Source organism: Anopheles coustani, chromosome 3, assembly GCF_943734705.1.
Source record: "Anopheles coustani chromosome 3, idAnoCousDA_361_x.2, whole genome shotgun sequence".
Classification (NCBI taxonomy): domain Eukaryota; kingdom Metazoa; phylum Arthropoda; class Insecta; order Diptera; family Culicidae; genus Anopheles; species Anopheles coustani.
In genome coordinates, this window is record NC_071288.1 from 70,893,148 (window position 1) to 70,910,485 (window position 17,338).

The 17,338-nt window shown below is 42.4% G+C and overlaps 3 protein-coding genes across 6 annotated transcripts; 1 reads left to right on the top strand and 2 right to left on the bottom strand.

Moving 5' to 3' along the window:
• Window positions 1–395: 395 nt before the first annotated feature.
• On the bottom strand, window positions 396–1,458 carry LOC131266230 (uncharacterized). Its single transcript, XM_058268655.1, has 4 exons — window positions 1,419–1,458; window positions 1,124–1,349; window positions 668–1,050; window positions 396–583 (listed from the first exon to the last, which is right to left on the bottom strand). Exons 1-4 carry the CDS (start codon window positions 1,456–1,458, stop codon window positions 396–398), a joined length of 837 nt encoding a protein of 278 aa, XP_058124638.1.
• A 1,389-nt stretch (window positions 1,459–2,847) lies between these two features.
• Window positions 2,848–8,885, bottom strand: LOC131271638 (uncharacterized). Of its 3 annotated transcripts, XR_009180127.1 has the most exons (7): window positions 8,689–8,885; window positions 7,957–8,616; window positions 7,748–7,893; window positions 7,423–7,688; window positions 7,262–7,317; window positions 7,011–7,162; window positions 3,968–4,064 (listed from the first exon to the last, which is right to left on the bottom strand). XR_009180127.1 is itself a non-coding variant. In XM_058273132.1 (5 exons), exons 1-5 carry the CDS (start codon window positions 5,404–5,406, stop codon window positions 2,983–2,985), a joined length of 864 nt encoding a protein of 287 aa, XP_058129115.1. In that variant the 3' UTR covers window positions 2,848–2,982. The 3 variants fall into 3 exon arrangements, 1 of the variants encoding a protein (XP_058129115.1); XR_009180126.1 differs by having other exon boundaries at window positions 7,262–7,688; XM_058273132.1 differs by lacking the exons at window positions 7,011–7,162; window positions 7,262–7,317; window positions 7,423–7,688; ... (1 more) ...; window positions 7,957–8,616; window positions 8,689–8,885 and adding exons at window positions 2,848–3,176; window positions 3,319–3,701; window positions 3,765–3,899; window positions 5,349–5,406 and having other exon boundaries at window positions 3,971–4,064.
• A 605-nt stretch (window positions 8,886–9,490) lies between these two features.
• On the top strand, window positions 9,491–16,608 carry LOC131259658 (probable lysine-specific demethylase 4B). 2 transcript variants are annotated; one of them, XM_058261202.1, is made up of 6 exons: window positions 9,491–9,648; window positions 10,187–10,354; window positions 12,905–13,086; window positions 13,160–13,283; window positions 13,358–14,768; window positions 15,050–15,255. In XM_058261202.1, the coding sequence occupies exons 2-6, from the start codon at window positions 10,232–10,234 to the stop codon at window positions 15,100–15,102; spliced, it is 1,893 nt and encodes a 630-aa protein (XP_058117185.1). In that variant the 5' UTR covers window positions 9,491–9,648; window positions 10,187–10,231; the 3' UTR covers window positions 15,103–15,255. The 2 variants fall into 2 exon arrangements, with proteins under 2 accessions (XP_058117185.1, XP_058117184.1); XM_058261201.1 differs by having other exon boundaries at window positions 13,358–16,608.
• Window positions 16,609–17,338: the final 730 nt, after the last annotated feature.

Here is a 17,338-nt window from a genome sequence, read left to right on the forward strand (position 1 = left end):
TTCTCTGATCGAAAATAGCAATAAAAATACCATAGGAAAATAATTCAAACATTTTTTATGATTAATCAACTAACTGGAACTGGTCAAAAGTGAAATAGCCGAGACTCAAACCAGGTATTATAAACGTATTTTAGTATATGTTCGATTATCCGTGGAATTCGGTTATCCGGGGACCTCTCGGTCCCGACACCCCCGGATAATCGACGTTCACCTGTATTTCGTTATTTTCGAGATAACATATCTTTTAATTTTTCTTTCGGGCATGGTAAAATGAAAAAATACTATATATTGCGAAGCTTTCCAGAAAATTCATTGAAACATTTTCAAATGTTTTATTAAATCCATCCGTTACGTTTATCATCTGCCATTGCCATATTCGATGTAGACGGTCAGCTTTAGTCCAGGAGGCAATGTAGCAGTGGAGGAACCGCGCAGCTGCAGCTCATTTTCTCATTTTCTTCAGCCTCCTGCTGAATGTCCAACTTGTCTCCTACATTGAGCGTCAGCTTACCGTACTTGCATTGCAGGGTAGGATCGTTTGATGCCGCCTTGGCGCCCGTGGCAACTTTATCCGATTCTTTAGCTGAAAGAACAATGAAAATAAAAATATTTTTTGTCATGTGAAGTGTGTGCCCCAATCCTTATCCGTTCTTTAGTGGAAACATACGCAAACGCCATTCCCACGGGCAACAGCGATCCTTCTTGTAGACCGGAACACCACCACCAAAAACGTTATTCGCCTCGTAGAGCTCGAAGCCACAGGTTGTTTCGTAGCAGTTCGGGTCCGTGTCGGTAGCGTTGGCATTGAAGTCTGCGGTACAAATACAGGTACGGCAAGGATTATCCTTGAATTGGATACGCTGACCTTCCTTGTAGATTTCGTTCTCAACTTTGCACTGTGCCAGATTGTCACGCTCGGCACCACAAACCGATCCCGCTGAGCAGCAGCTACCCTTCTTGTACGTGCGAATACAATTTTCGTGATCGAAACGGTGGAAAAATTCTGCACAGTCGACGTGGGCACAACGGAACTGGGCAAACGGTTCCGCGCTGTGAAATTATGATTGTGGTAAGCTTGCGTAACAAAACCTCTGAAACTTAAAGTCTTACACCTTATACTTACGCTTGACAGTAGCACAAAGCCGAACAAAATTGGGCAACTTCTTCGTTCGGTAGACTGTCGCTGATCTTGTATGTCTTTCCGTTGAAGTAGCACTTCTCATTGTCGTGTGCCGTTATCGAAGGACACTCGTATCGTTCCGGGCAGCCGGAGGAGAGCTTTCCAATGGCAGTGCATCCCATCGTTGTGTAATGTCTGAGCGGAACATCACAGCCAAGGACACCGGCTGCTGAAAAGCATCCAATTTAACACGATCATGAAAACCGATTTTAGTTAACCTATTTGTGTGTTCACCTACCTCCGAGGAGTGCAACTAATGCAACTGTTGGCCAGTGCATTTTCATTTGATGTTTAACCTTGAACAACCAATATCCTTCACGAACGTTCAACGACTGATTGTCGGTGGCTTCAGCAGATCTTTAAAAGGCTACAGCGCCCGACAGCCGTTGCAGAGAAGAACCAATGATCTCATCGTTCATTGAAAAAAAATTATTAAATAAACCGGTCCACCGTATGTTTGTGTAAACCTGTTTAGAAGAAAAATATCATTGAAAACAAAAAGCAAGTAAAACAACACCTTCGTTAATTTGTTGAAAACCAGTTTCGGTAGCACCTTCACAATTTCTTTATGTTTGTCAAAAAATGAACCATATTTATCACACATCACACATCATCGTCTTTTGGCAATTAGTTTTGTCATTACGTTTCCCATAAGATCAGGATGGTCAGGATAATCGTTACCCGGTTCTTCACGGAACGATTCTTTTCTATTCTGGGAGTTGGTCCAATTGTTAAAATCAGAATTTAGAATGGAAATTGATAAATAATTTTTTGTAATATTCAGAAATATTCCAATATCGTTATTGGCTTTAAAGTGATACACGATACAGGTTTCCATGCCGTGGAAAGCGCTCAACCAATTCATACATCTTCGTACCAACCTTCAAATTCCTTCGTTTGCTTTTCTGTTCCTAAGTCCCAGTATAACATATCCCAAAAAACGCATGTTGCATGTACAGCATCCACGTACGCATTTGCATGTGCAGACAAATGTTTGAATTTCAACGGTTATTGAAGCTTATTTTTTGGATGCTCCTAAGTTTAACAGTGTCACAATATTTTATGACCTCCGATGAACATCTTCTTTTTCAACACGATTTCTATCTGGATTTGGTACGGTTGTATGACCTGGGAAAAACAGGTTCTGTTTCTAAACATTACAATTAGTATACTTCTCCTACATTAATAACCAGTTTACAAAACATGTTTTGCCAAAGGCGTTCTTTTCTTCTGGTTGAAAAATGTAAAGAAAAACCTGTAATGAGTCAACTTACCAATAAATTGTTTAAAAATCAATCGAAATCGCTAGTTATTACGTTCTGAGGGTAGTTCAGATTATCTTAGTGTTTGTGTAGCTTTTAAAAAGCCATAAATTTGACTAACTACAGTCAAGAGCGACACATGAACAAGGGCTTTTGTAAGTGGATGTTGTTAGACAAAACTTCCTATATTGCAAATTAGCAGATAAATAGTACATTGCCGTTGCCGTTATTCCACAGCTCTTGCGATCGCGATGGTAAATATAGCGGCTTTATACCCTACTGGCCATGGACCGGTTTGCTAATTGCCTACGGAAGCCTACGGTAATTTATGCAACTTCAATGTTTACCCCATCTTTTTATTCTTGTCACGTAACGTGTGCTTCCCAACTACCAACTGCGAATCAATGTGGTTTTTTGACGTGAATACTTTATTCTTTTCTCTTACTAAATACACTAGCATACATTTTACAGGTATCTTATTGAAGTTGGTAAATAAAAAATTAACAACACGTGCCAAAAGAAGGACAACCGCAGAAACTTTTAACAGTTCTCCCGCTGGATGCAGTGTGCCAGAGGAGGAATGGTACACTTGCACTCGACACACTCGTTGTCACTGGACACACCATCGCCCTTGTTGAGCGTCAGCTTGCCAAACTTGCACTGCATCTCCGGCTTGTCATCGCCTTCTTCTGGCTCGTTGCGCCCATCCACCAGCACCGTGTCATTATCAGATGCTGAAATAGAAGAAAAAAGCAGATAAGCCGGAAAGGTTGATGATGAGTAACACGGTGATGAACTCGTGGTATCGGAAATGGTGCGCTACCGCAATCAAACGGTGACGTAAGGCCACTGCGTTCCCCTGTGCTGTGTACTTACGGCACTTCCACAAGATTGGACAGCATCGGGCGTTGCCGTAGTAGATCGGTATGCAGCCATGCGCAAGTTTGTCAGCCGCGTGCAGCTCGATCCCACAGTTCGATTCGTAGCAGTCCGGATTGCCGGTGAACGTGCTGTTGTCGAAGCCAGGCCGGCAGAAGCAATACGTACACGTCTCGTTCCGTGGGTACATCCGCTGTCCCTCGTAGTACTGTTCGCCTTCCAGGTAGCACTGGGCCAGCTTATCCCGCTCCGCACCACACACGGTCCGATCGGCACAGCAGCCATTCACCGTATACTGGTTGACGCAGTTGTCCATGGGAGCATCAAAGAACTCGGGGCAGTCGATGCTGGCACACTTGAAGGACGCGGGCTGCGTGTCACTATCGATCGGACAAGTGTTAAAAGAGGATGAAAACAATGCCGCGCGCTGCTCGTGTACTTACTTGGAGCAGAAGCAGGCGGGCGAGCAGGAGTTCACGTCCTGGTCCGCCTTGGCTAGCTTGGCACCGGCATTGTAGATGTTGCCATTGAAGTAGCACTTGTTGCCATCGCGATCAGTCAACTCGGGACATTCGTACCTGGAATATAGTGCGAGCCGGCGATTAGCGGCGAGTTGCGTACGCAGAGATATTCACCGCAGCAGACTTACCGTTTCGGGCAGCATTGACCTTCCTCTAGAACTGGCTTGCAGCCAAGTTCGCTGTAGTGTTTCGGTGTGGGAGGACACGGCTCATCGCACGCCGCTGTAGAAAAATAAAAGATAAAATAAATTAATCACGCGAAAAAGTCAACGAACCATTGCGAAAACGTGTTGCTGCATAAATTAACTATGCTTCCGTTGCGCACCGTAAGATACGCGGATAGACAAACGATGCGCGAACTACGACGCCGTTGGCCATTAAAATATGTCAACGAAATTTCAATTCGTTCCAAACATTTACAGAACCTTACTAATGTTCCGTTAATCTTATCTCTGTCTAGATTGTTATCTGCTATGGAACCTTGAAGTAAACAAAATGTTGGTTGTTGTTTCTCTCGTCTACCCTTGAATTTTTACAACATTCGTAGTAGAATTTGGAAATAAACAGTATCAAGGTGACTCATGTTTCATTCAATGACTGAAATAGGTTTTAGTTGATTCTCAGTACAAAATACATTTTTGGTTGCCAAATGTTTTTAAAAGAGGAATTACTCTAATATTCACAATTCAGCGTTCATTTTATTCTTTTCTGTTCTGCAAATAACCCGCAGCTCTAAATGTGGAAAATGATTTCCAATTGTTTTTACGTATTATTTCTATTGCACATGAATTTCTGACCTCACACAATAAACTTTAAATTTGAACCGGGAAAGAAACCGCACTTAACATTAAGCTTATAATTGAGTCTATTGTTTTTTTTTAAATTACTTTGAATGTCCCATTGATTCGTATTTTCGTATTATTATTCCATTCGTATAACAAATGACCAATAAAATTTATTGGTTTGTTGGCTAATTCCGTGACCAAACAAATAATGCCAAAAAACGTGTTAAAGCTAAAATTCCTCACTGTTAAATTTTACACCATACATGCAAATGAAAAATTAAAGAAAACCTATAGAAGTGAAGAATTGTAGAGCTTGGTTAATACACGAGGTGGTTACACTTGAACTCCAGCGTGACTAAAAGGTCACACGCTAGCATAAATATTGAACCAAAGTTAATGGTTCCCGGTTTAACCTATCCACTAGCATGGAGGTCACTTTCGTTCAGCCCGATGCTCATTGTCGTCTGGCGGGTTGTGTTGGGCCAATAGCTATGGTATGTTTGCGACCGATACACACCCGATACCCGTAACCGTGGCCATCCCCACTGCAAAATCGAGACCGACAAAACCAGTTCCAGGAGCTATTCGCCATACACGTGCGGTGGTGAAAAATGCAGACGAAGGCAGATCAATTGTTTCCCCTCCCAGAAGCCATTTCCAAGCCGGCCACGCGATAAACTTATTACGTTCTATCGATATTACGATGATGATTTGTTATTACCGTGACATAAAGTGGCGATCGTGATGACCAGCAGTCCGGTAGCGATTTTGTTCCACATCTTTCACAACACACAACAACGTGCAACAACACTTCCTCGTTCGAAATTAGGAAAAATCAGGTAATACCTGCGCACACACAGAAACACACGAGTGATTGATTACAACACTAGCTGACCGGGGACGGTTATCCGGTTCCGCGTTTCGCTCACAACTAACTGTGGCCGTGCGACTCGCGGAAACTTTTATACACCCCACTGTCGGCATAACGAATGGGGATGCTGGAGTCCGAAAAGCCGTGCATCGAAACGGAGAGCCACGGTGAGAGAAACACCCCAACACCCCACCATTGTGCACTGGGTGTAGAAATGCAGAGAAGGTGAGAAGAAACGAAGCGAATCCGGTCGGAATGGTTCGAACAAGATGCACAACACGGAACGGAACAAGAAGATAGGTGAGAGAGCATTTGTCATTGCTAGTTTTTTTTTAACTCACGCCTACCGGGTCCGGGGCGCCGGGGCCCAAGGTTCACGCGATCGCAACCCCGGTGGTTGAGCACGCGATGGAAAATCGCGATCGCGCGACGCCCCCACAGGCAACGCTGCTCTCCACGGGAACTCTCCGGGCAACGGAGTCTCCGGATGTTTGGATTAGGTTTTGAATTTTTGGATATTCCCAAAAAACCGATTGCAGGGTGAATGTGACCTTTCGTGATGATAATTGATTGACCGTGGTCGTGTAGTTCGGCTTTACAAATTCCGACCGTATATATGAAGTGTTTGAATAGATCGTCGTGTCACGGTTTCAATTATTCACGCCAACGTTAACAAGACCATTTCTTTATCAAAAAAGTTCGCGTGGAAAATTGCGCAAACTATACCGTGCCCGATTCCCGGAGCCCCCTCAGAACTGCTAATGAATTTGAAAAATACATGTTTTCATTGAATGAAAGAAAAAATAGCATAGCCTTATCGTGCGACATGTAGCTAACGCTTAAACCCGATTTTGATAACATGGTGGCTTTTTTACGCTTAAATCTTACAGCTAACGTTGACGTAATTGAGCACAAAAAACAGCTCTGTAAATAAAAAATGGCCAACCCGTTTACTGCATTCACGAGCCTCGTTGCAGTATTGGCTAATGTCGAGTTGGCTAGAATCTGTAAAAGAAATTAAAGAGACTTGGCTGGAACCTTTGCAATACATATAAGGACTAAAATGTACACTTGAAGTCCATTTCGTTCATTCAAGAAATTTTATACCTTTCCTACTCAACTCAACAACAATGAATTGATAGTGCCCTGGCAAATTGATCAGGCAACACCCTAGAATTTATCATTCACCTTCATGTTTCTCATTGCAGAAACGCATAAGCTCAACACGAGACGTACAAAGACAACCCCATGGTCATCTCAAGTCGATGCGCTCCACAAGAGCACTTCATCTCCACCTGAGATATGCTACTCTGACGCGACCTTGAGGTGATCGGTCTCAATGATCTCTTGATAATAAAATGAGGTTTTTTTTTTAATTTTTGCGTACGAGAAACGGAAATGAACATATATTTTTATAGAACACCATAGTGGCCTCACCATGGGGTTTTTGGCGCTCTTGACATTAGAAGTGCTAATGAGAAGAGAAATATCGATTCCAAAGATTTAACATACCTGAAGTGTCTTTTATACTGCTTGCGGGTCACACCGTGAAACCATATTGCACAATTAGCATTGGCCAACGTAACAAACGTGCCGACATGGGTACAATTTCATTGCGCTTTTCCCACGCCTGTTCCGGTCTTGCATATCTACTGCCATACAATCTGCACAAGGTAAAAGTAATTATTTTCCAAATATTTTCTCCCCACACGATGGGCTGGGCGTGCGATGTGTGAGCTCAGTGGCTGGGTCGATCTACGTACCGAAGGTTTTTACAGGTGATACGGTTCGCGGAAACGCAACCATCCTTCAACAAACGCTAAGGGTGTTTCGAAGAAAGAGAGATAACGGAACCGGTTGGGCGATATCATTTGATTGTTGGAGGATTATTTTTTCGCGCCTCATGTTTTTGGCACATGTTTACCCGTTACCCCTCGTTACCCTTCAATATCATCTTGCCGTTCCGTTTGTCCGCCATTTCGCTCCCGCAGGTGGATATTCATGTGCGTCTTCAAGACATGCTTGTAGCTAAACCACCTCTCGCAGATATCGCACTGAAAGCGTCGTTCTTTTGTGTGCAAAAGTTTGTGCAAGCTCAGATTGCTCGACGTTTTGAACGTTTTATTACAATCCGTGCATGGGTAGGGTCGTTCTCCGGTGTGTGTTCGCATATGCTTTTTGAGACCCGTGCTGTAAACAGAATTTTTTTCTTAATTACACTGCTTATCTCCAAAATACTTTATGCTTACCTGGAAATAAATGATCTCCTACATTTGTCGCACGAGAATCTCATGTCCTGATTATGTCCACGTAAGTGCACAGCAAGCGAATTTTTGTACTTGAATGTATCACCACATTCTTCACAGCCGTACCTGCGCTCATCCGTGTGTACTAGCTGGAAATGTCGTTCAGCTTAGCAACGGTGCCAATCCAAAAGTTGAACTAACAATTTACCTACCTTGTGCGAACGCAATGACTGTGGATCCGTGAAGGATTTACCGCACTGATCGCATTTGTACGGCGCATTTCCCGTATGCTGGTTTATGTGGTGCGTAAGATTACCTTTCTGTGAGAATGCTTTAGAGCAGTACGGGCAAACGTGTCGTTTTTCGCCTGTATGGACAAGCATATGCTGCTTCAAATTTTGCTGCATTTTACCGCACTCAGGACATTGTGTTTTTGATACCCTAGTCCTATTCTCTTTTTTGTTAAGTGTCGTAGCATTTTGTCCGATATGTATTTCTACGGGTACGTCCTTTTTCTTCTGCTTTACAATGCCCTCTTCAGGTACATCCTGATTGTCGGAGATATCAATTTCGTATTCCTGATGTGTATCTATAACTTCAACCACATACAACTCTTCTTCGCTTTTACCATCTGTTGGGTTTACATTTACTAGCTTCTCTAATTTCATTGTATTACATTCTTGCTTTGATTGTTGTCCCGGAGCTACCGGAGCTGGAGTAAGATTGCCAACCAGTGCAGCTGCTCGTTTGCTTCGCCAATCGACGCATTTTTGATCCGCCTCGCGACACTTCTTGATGAATCGTTCACAAATTACAAGCTGGGATGTGCACACATCGCAAATTCGTTTCGGCAAGCCAGGCGACTCTATCAGCTAAAATAGAACAGAGATATTCTTAACTGAATTTACTACCAAGCCATCTGATGGACTGGGATCAATGTTTACCCGCACACCGGTGCACTCAAATATTCGTTTGAACAAGGTAGCGATTGCGGCACTGGAAACGAATAGTGTTTGCTCCGTAGTATACTCCACACAAAGGCGACAAAATGCGTTTGATTCGGCATCAAGATTATCGGCTACCAGAACACTTTTTCCATCCATATTGCCTACGTTGGTTTCGATTCGTTTTTCCCTGTTTTCAAAATTAAAACCAAGCAAATGATAAACAAACCATCACGGACAAGTTGTCAATTAAAAATTCTATGTTTTTTGCTATGACCAAAAATTAGACTCTTGTATTGTGGCAGAAAACCCTTTGTAACATTTGTAAAAACACTAAACTAAAAAAAAAACATTTCATTTTCGCCAAAATAGTAATAATGTTCGATTTTCAAGGGTTATTTTCAATAATAATTTAGATTAACATAAAAAAACATCGAACAGATGACAGTCTATAAAACAACGCCACAGTCCGCCGACACGAACTCTACTGTATACTTATGTTTGACATTCGAATGAAATTTAGAGTACTGAAGGGCAAAATAATCCTTTTTCGTAATATTAAAGCTATCTTTTATGGAGGCATGGAGGAAAAACTGATGAAGATTGCTCATGAAACTTGTTATATTCTGAAGTGGCCATTGATTTCGCTTTAGAAACGCGTATGACGTTGGGCATTGGAACATTCTAGTCGATATGTGTGAACATTTTATTTTTACCCCACGCTACCCTGCAAAGAAGGCAATGAAAGAGAACCACGGATGGTTACCCGAGCTTCAGAAGAAAAAGTCCAAGCTACGGAGCAGAAGCAAGTGCAGTGGTGTCCGAGAGGTATGGTTATAGAACATGAAATAAGTTGTACGGTGCATTTCATCAGCAAATAGTCTACGTTTCATCAGCTAATGTTTGCAACTAGTGGAAATATTACGTCCATTCAGCGTGAAAGTGGTTCTTAAAGCAAAGGTACTATTTTGGTGCAGAGATTTCGTTGTAAGCTGCTTCCATCATACTATCATCTAAGGCGATTCCACCATTTTGTGTTGGAGGAGGAAGGGTTAGGGCAGAAAAGGGTCTCTGCGTGCTTGGTGTATCCCTGGTACTCGGTGCACCGTAAAGGAGGCTAGTTTTGATTTGTATCTTATCACTCTTAAAAGAAAGTGAGGTATTGTTTTCTGGCAGTACACAGTTATATTCTGGAGAAAAATGGAGCATGTCGAAGTGCAATGCGAGGATGCGCACGGAGGATGATCCTAGGCGGTGGCAGTTGTGCTTTGGTCACGTAGGCCATTGGTGACGTTTTTTGTCTGTAGTACCTTACCTGCAAAGCTTACCTTATAAAATATAAAGTGACCCAAAATATTTATTTTTTTGTCGTTTTACATAATTTGTAGAGAGTTTGTTAAAGCTTGTCGGAGGATACACCATTTTAAAGCAAATAATGTTTAAGCTTTTCGAAAAGTGTTTACAGTTCTTTTTATAGTTTATACGAAACTTTTTTCAGAAAAAAAAAGTTCAAAACAGACAGGACGCAATCCCTTAGGCCAAAATGTCGGAGGACACCCGTGCAAGGATTCAGGTGTTCCGACCGACCTGGGAAGAGTTTAAGGATTTCGCCAAGTACATCGAGTACATCGAATCTCAAGGAGCACATAAAGCCGGCTTAGCAAAGGTAAGTTGATGAAAAATTCATTCAAATCGAACGAAAATCCACGTCAATGAAACTCCGATGCAAGTAAACAATAAATAAAAAAAATCACAAAACTCACAAACATCTTGAACGGTGTTCTACTCTACGTGCAATGGCATCTGCACTTGCCAATGTTTACATTATCAACACATTCATACTTAGCATTGCCATTTTCGTAGGAGTTTGTGAATGAAATACGAAATGGTACCATTTGTGTAATCAAAAACACCGACGAGTACAAAACACCTTACCAAATAATACTTTGTACAACAGTGTCCCCAAGTCCTGAAAACGGCGACAAACAACCTCAATATTTTGTTCTCTAGTCGCACGAAAAAGAAAAATCCTTATAGCTTGCTTTCTTCTCCTTCTTGGCGTAATGACCATCTTTGGTCATGCAACCCCGTTAACACTTTGTTGACAGGGCCCGAGAGTATACTCGGGCTAACCTGGCTTAATGTTGTCGAATAGTCAGCCCTCTCGTACAGGGAAGGGTCCGGTCTTGGTTGGGATTCAAACCCATGCCGTCGAGGTGGTGAGTCCCGTCGCTCATGGACCGATTTTCTACCGCTGGCGTTACCGTTCGGCTGTTACGGAGCCCCTTGCTTTATTCTTGTTTAATATGCTTGGTAAATTTTTGTAAATTTTCGGACTAAAGTTCCAGTTATAGGCCATATTTTGCGCCGCGCACCAAATCGTCCTGCAATTCGTAGCTTTTCGCGCACAGCTGATTTTGACGTATAAGTCATACGGCATGATCACACTAATACAACAACGAGTTTGTTTATGCCGCTTGCCAACTCTTGCTCAATTATATCGATAGTTGTTCGTGAGATTATAATTTGTTTTGTTCCCTTTGTATTTCATATGAATTTGTTGTTTGGGATTTCACACTTAATTTTCTGTTTAATTCCATTCATAAAAGTTACTATTCTTTTCCACGTTCTGTTTATTCCGCACATCGTAGTGTTTGTGATAATGCCGGTTACTATGGCAACACGCATACTTGTTCAGCCCTGCGTTGTAAACAAACATCAACTATGGCTAGGGAGATTGTTTACATTTTTTGCTTTGGAACTAACGCACATGGTGTCTGCTGTCTCTCTCCTACAAAACGAGAGCAAACGAGAGCGTGACGGTGCGAGAGGATTCTCATGGCATACACCGATAGCAACAAACCGTAGTACGGTGGGTTTCAAGACGAGGAAGTGTTTGCTTGCAGTCTTTTTCTCGTGGTCTTTTCATGTGCTCATCGTTCATGAATCGACGCAAGAGGGTGGCTGTTGTGAACGCATTCGGTTTTCAGTTGAAAATTTCTCGTCGCGTTTGGTCATTCTTTTTTCGTTTTTTGGCGAATAATTTTCTTCTTTTCATTTCTTGCCGAAGAATTTTCGAATTTATTCTTGAAATAGAGTATGACCATATTGATAGCATTATCGTTCACTTCATTATCGTAATGCTAATTTGTTGACAGACAACGTTTGACATCTCGAAAAAAAGATTGAAAGTCATTTTAAATTTTTTTCCACAAAACTGTTTTATATAAAAGCATACTTTTCAACTCCTTTAAAATGCCTATATATTATTATTATTAGGCGAGAAAATTTCGTGTCAGCTGGGTTGCTAATTTATCTATCAAACATAATTATTTTGACAAGAGGTCGATTGAACAGTTTTACCACCTTTTAACGCAATGCGCATGGCTTTTAATGAATCCATCCAACCTATTAGCGCAATTGGATCAGCATTTGAGATGACGCGTGCACCATTATTGAAATGGCGGATTCAGAGCATTAAAATTAGCTAATGAATTAGCCATTGCCCGAATAAAATTTTAAAGTTTAAAACGTGTTATAAATCATTTTTAAGTTAAAGTTAAGTTTTAAAGATTATTAATTAAATTGTTAAATACCATAATAGGTTGTATAGATTCACTAAAAGCGTGGCCACAGCGGTAAAAAAGTGTTTCTGCTCGGTGAGAAAATTAAAATTGATTGTACAAATTTACAAAATTTATTAAACTAAATGTACTATATAATAAAACCCCGTAATAATTTCGTCGGTAGTCGTCGTTTTGCAAAGAAGTATTAAATAAATAAGTGAATGAATTTATAAACCTTTTAAAACATCACTTTGTTTAGAGCACATCGAATGTCTATTTAAAATACCCACGATCTCTGTCTCATTCATAATAATTCCTTTTATGTGAAATCTGTGCCGACCCCTGGCCTCGAAAGATAATGTCCTGCGTTAAACAAATCTGATACTTGCATGACAGGTTTGACTAGAAATATCCAAATCTGAAACTCATTTCTAAAGTTCGTTATCCGAATCACATAACGTAGTCAAAAGACAGTTGCGGAGTATAGTAAAGTTAAATGCTAAACGCTATTTTGGCATCAAAACTTGTTTATTAGAAACCTTTTTCCGGTCCCACCAGTTTCAACAACCAGTTTTTTTTATTTAACATATTTAATCAGTTCACCAACCATTGACGTTTCTTTTTATCTATTTTTTCTTTATAATTCCTAGATAATTCCGCCCCCAGAATGGAAACCCCGAAAAAAGGGCTACAATTTGGACGATATAAACCTCACGATTCCTTCGCCCATTTGCCAGGTCGTGGCAGGAAAGCAAGGATTATACCAGCAACTCAACATTCAGAAGAATCCTTTATCCGTCAAACAATTCAAGGAGTTGGCGCTCTCCGAAAGGTAATGTCAATTGTAAACATTGATTGTGATAAAAAAAAACTTTGTGTTTGTCATTGTTTCGTTTCCTTCCCAGATATAATACCCCAAAGCATACGGACTTTGAAGATTTAGAGCGAAAATATTGGAAGAATATAACCTACGTCGCTCCCATTTATGGTGCTGACATTTGTGGCAGTATTACTGATACTGATTGTGATGTAAGTTATGCTGTGATATGTTTAAAAAACTCTGTTGAGATATTTATTAATCTTTTCCTTCCCGTAACCTGCAGGTATGGAATATAAATCGGCTAAGGACGATTTTAGATTACGTGAATGAAGATTACGGTATTTCCATCGATGGAGTAAACACAGCGTATCTATACTTTGGTATGTGGAAAACGACATTCGCATGGCACACAGAGGATATGGATTTGTACTCGATAAACTACCTGCACTTCGGGGAACCAAAAACGTGGTACGCCGTACCACCCGAGCATGGGCGCAAGCTGGAGAAACTGGCGAAAGATTCCTTCCCGGCGAGCAACAAAACCTGCTCGTCGTTTCTTCGCCACAAGATGACGCTGATCAGCCCGCAGATACTGAAGCAGCACGGTATACCGTTCGACAAGGTGACACAGGAGGCGAATGAGATTATGATCACTTTCCCGTACGGGTATCATGCTGGATTTAACCATGGCTTCAACTGCGCCGAATCGACCAACTTTGCGATGCCCCGATGGATCGAGTACGGCAAACGGGCAGCGCAGTGCTACTGTAGTACGGAAATGGTGAAAATTCTTATGGATACCTTCGTCAAGCGGTTCCAGCCCGAGCGTTACCTTTCGTGGATGGACGGTAGCGATTTCGGACCGCACCCGGAAGATCCGACACACATTGTCGGCCCGCCACCCCGATTAATCGAAGACGGTGATGACCGGGATGAAGGCATCGAGTCGTTCTCGGAGGAGGGTGAACCGACACCGACGATGAAGAAAGCCTGCAACCTTACGGTCAGCATTCGCCAGATGTCGTTTAAGGAGAAAAATCCCGATCTCGACCTGAGCGACATTCAGAACAATCCGCACCTGCCGGAAGACGTAAAGCAGTCGCTGAGTGGCATTACCGGTGACGAGATTATGGGTGATGGCGACGAGCAGATCCCAAACGTGCCGATATCGGAGTTTAAAAAGTCTTCGTATGATCCGTTCGATGATGACGATGAGGAACGGTGCTTTGGGAAAGGGCGGAAGTCGAATCGTCGGAAAAAGGTGGACAGTGACTACGACGACGATTGGTACTCAGCGAACGTAGTCAAACCGAAAAATCGTAAAATTACTTCAACCAAAAACAAGCATCAGCAGCCGCAGCAGCGACAGCGGCGAAAGCAAAAACAGGAGGAACGTCAAGAGCAGCAGGAGCTGGTCGAAAGAAAGCAGCAGGATTTGGCCAATGCGGCCAGCATGCGAAGAGCTCGACTAGACGCGAAGCAACGCGAACGAGAAGCGGAGCTTGCAAAACGTCAAAAGGCCCAAGAGGAGAAATTGAGTGCGGAGAGGGCGAAACGTCAGCTCAAAATAGCACAAGACAAGCTGAAGGCACTGGAGAAGCTTAAGAAATCCAAGGAGCGGAAAATAAATCCACCACCGCCGCTACCAACGCCGGACCCGCTAGCGATACGAAAGAGTCCGGGCAAGTTTGCAGGTAAAATATCACTGTTCAAAAAACAGACACCACGTAAGTCCGCTGTGATGGGTAAAACGACTAAGCCAACAATCAGTTCCGACGATCCGTTAGCCGTTCGGAGCGGAAAATCCATGGCGTCTGGGAAACATCCAGAAAACCGTTTACCTACGGTAACAGCCAGCGTTGCTGAACGGTCGGTGGAACCTTCGAATGCTGAGAAAAAATGTCCCAACGTAGTAAACCGTCCCTCCAGCAATAATTTGAGTAATCCAAAGAGCCTATCTCTCACCAAACACCAGATATCATCCACCGGGCCGAGCTTGCTGTCGAATGTGGTACCCAAACCTCATGATCCGAAGAGGACGCCCACCGATGCACGCGTGGAGTCTTCTGGTAAAGTAGAATCCGTTCCAAAACCAGGTTTCCCAGTTCCCAGCCCGTCGGTTAAAAGCGCTGCGCTTTCGTTCTCCAACAACGTGGCCAGCCGGGTCGCTTCCCCTCCAGTGGCTCGAGTATGCAGTCCGATCCTTCTGCCGGCTCCAAAAGCAAGAAATCCATCGCCGGATCTGTTCGACAAGAGTAAAAACTTTATTAATGTATTCAATCAATTCATTACTAAAAAGAATGACGGAGAGGTGACAGCAAAAGAAACCACTTCAAAGACCGTACCGAGTGCTAAATCACCGGCCGCACATCAAATCGGACATCAGCCCATACATTCCAGCATTTTGCGGGTCCCGGAACCGGTACCGCCACTAGTCGTGCCAGCTGCGGTTCGAAACGTACAATCCATCCTGCTCAACGGTCAACTTACGTTGACGCGTAGGTTGTCAGACATCGTTGCGGTAGGAGGAAAACAATCTCCCATCGTAGAGCAGCAACCAGATGTGGAAATTTTGGTGAGACCCAAAAGCATCTTACCGCCCCAGCGAGTGATGGCCCCAAGTTTCCCCACACCTCCTTGCACGGTTCCGAGGGAGGTTCTTCCGGTTGCAACGACCTCACTAAACATTCACACCGTCGTGCCATCGCCGCCCCACAGAATAGGACAACCAAATATTGTACCGCAGGTGTGTCCGGCACCGGAAGTCAGGTTAAACGGCATCACTGCTGCTCGACAAGCCACATCTCCATTCACTACTGTGCATGCCACCCAATCGTCGTACCAGCAGCCAGCTGGAAACTTTTCTGTTGTAAATCACCTCGCAAACAGTGGTACAATGCACGTAAGGGATGCGATTAACCTGATGAATACCAACACATCGGCCTCGATGGTGTACCAGGATATTCATAACATTCGTAACTGGCAGATGCTTCAGCCTGGTGAGTAAGTCAATGAGCGGAACGACAGATTCTAGCTACAGAAGCAATCTAGATGTTGATAAAGACTGCTCTACTTTTTAAAGAATAATATAATTTAGCAGATGTGTACGGAATATAATGCCAATTAGTTTTATTAAATTTAAAAACGGTACGGTAAACGAAGCGGAATCGTGAATTACGCTACTAGATCTGCCAAAAACAGGCCTGGCTTTCATACCCTATAATGTGTAATCTGATCAAAGCATAGATCACGCCTGCGGCCTAATATTGAGGATTTCGCATCGTTTACCGTGCTTTAAATCGTTTTAGTTTGTTCCATCCCTACCGATGGAACCATTTTTCCTAACTACCAAAGTGTACCCATTATATGTACATCGAATCGAAGACGATACTTTACAACGTATCGCTTCATTTTGTGCTACGGGATTTCGCTCATTGTTTGCCATTTTATCCGTTTGTTAACAAAAACATCCCATTTGTGTTTCGAACAAGCGATTCGATTTATTTTTATTTAAACACCTTATATTTGTTCCGATCTCTTTTGTTTTTCTTAAGCAGTCTTTGTCGCATAAAGATATTAAGCCTAAAATTGTAATAAACCCATCATGTAAGATACATTAATAGATGCTAGGTAGGGCACTGTTTTGCACGTTTCTATAATAGTCACAATAATTAAAAAAAAAAAAATTGGATTAGTAGAGCTATGTTTTAAATGAAGAACAGATAAAACAATTTAACAACAAATGAACAGAAATAGTACGTAGTAGCTTTTTTCACAATAATATCACAATGGGTGAAAGTATTCATAATAATGGGTTGATTATAAAGTTTTGTTTTTAATTCAATAGTAACTTCTTCGTTTCTTTAATTTCCGAAAATGGTTCATGTAACTAAACAAAATCAGTTGTACTTTGAATGTTATGATATCGTACTATACATCAATCAAAAGAACTATCCCTTTTTCAAACGGTTTGTTATCGACACTGGTTTAAACCAAACTCTATCCAGTCTCGGCAATTAAATTACCATTAACTCGCCGAGATGGAGGGGGATTGAATAACTCGTCAACCAAATTCGCTAAATCATTAGTAGGCGTGTGCGCCACTTGATGTCCTGTCCTGTCGCCCGCACAGTCAGATGGTAGCTTAACCCCGTTACATACGAGGTCCTGTCGGGCCGTGCCTCTTGGTGATTTAAGGAGCAGTTCGAAAGAAATTCGATCCACCTTTTCCGACCGATCGGCCGCTTTGTCTAACGGTCCAACG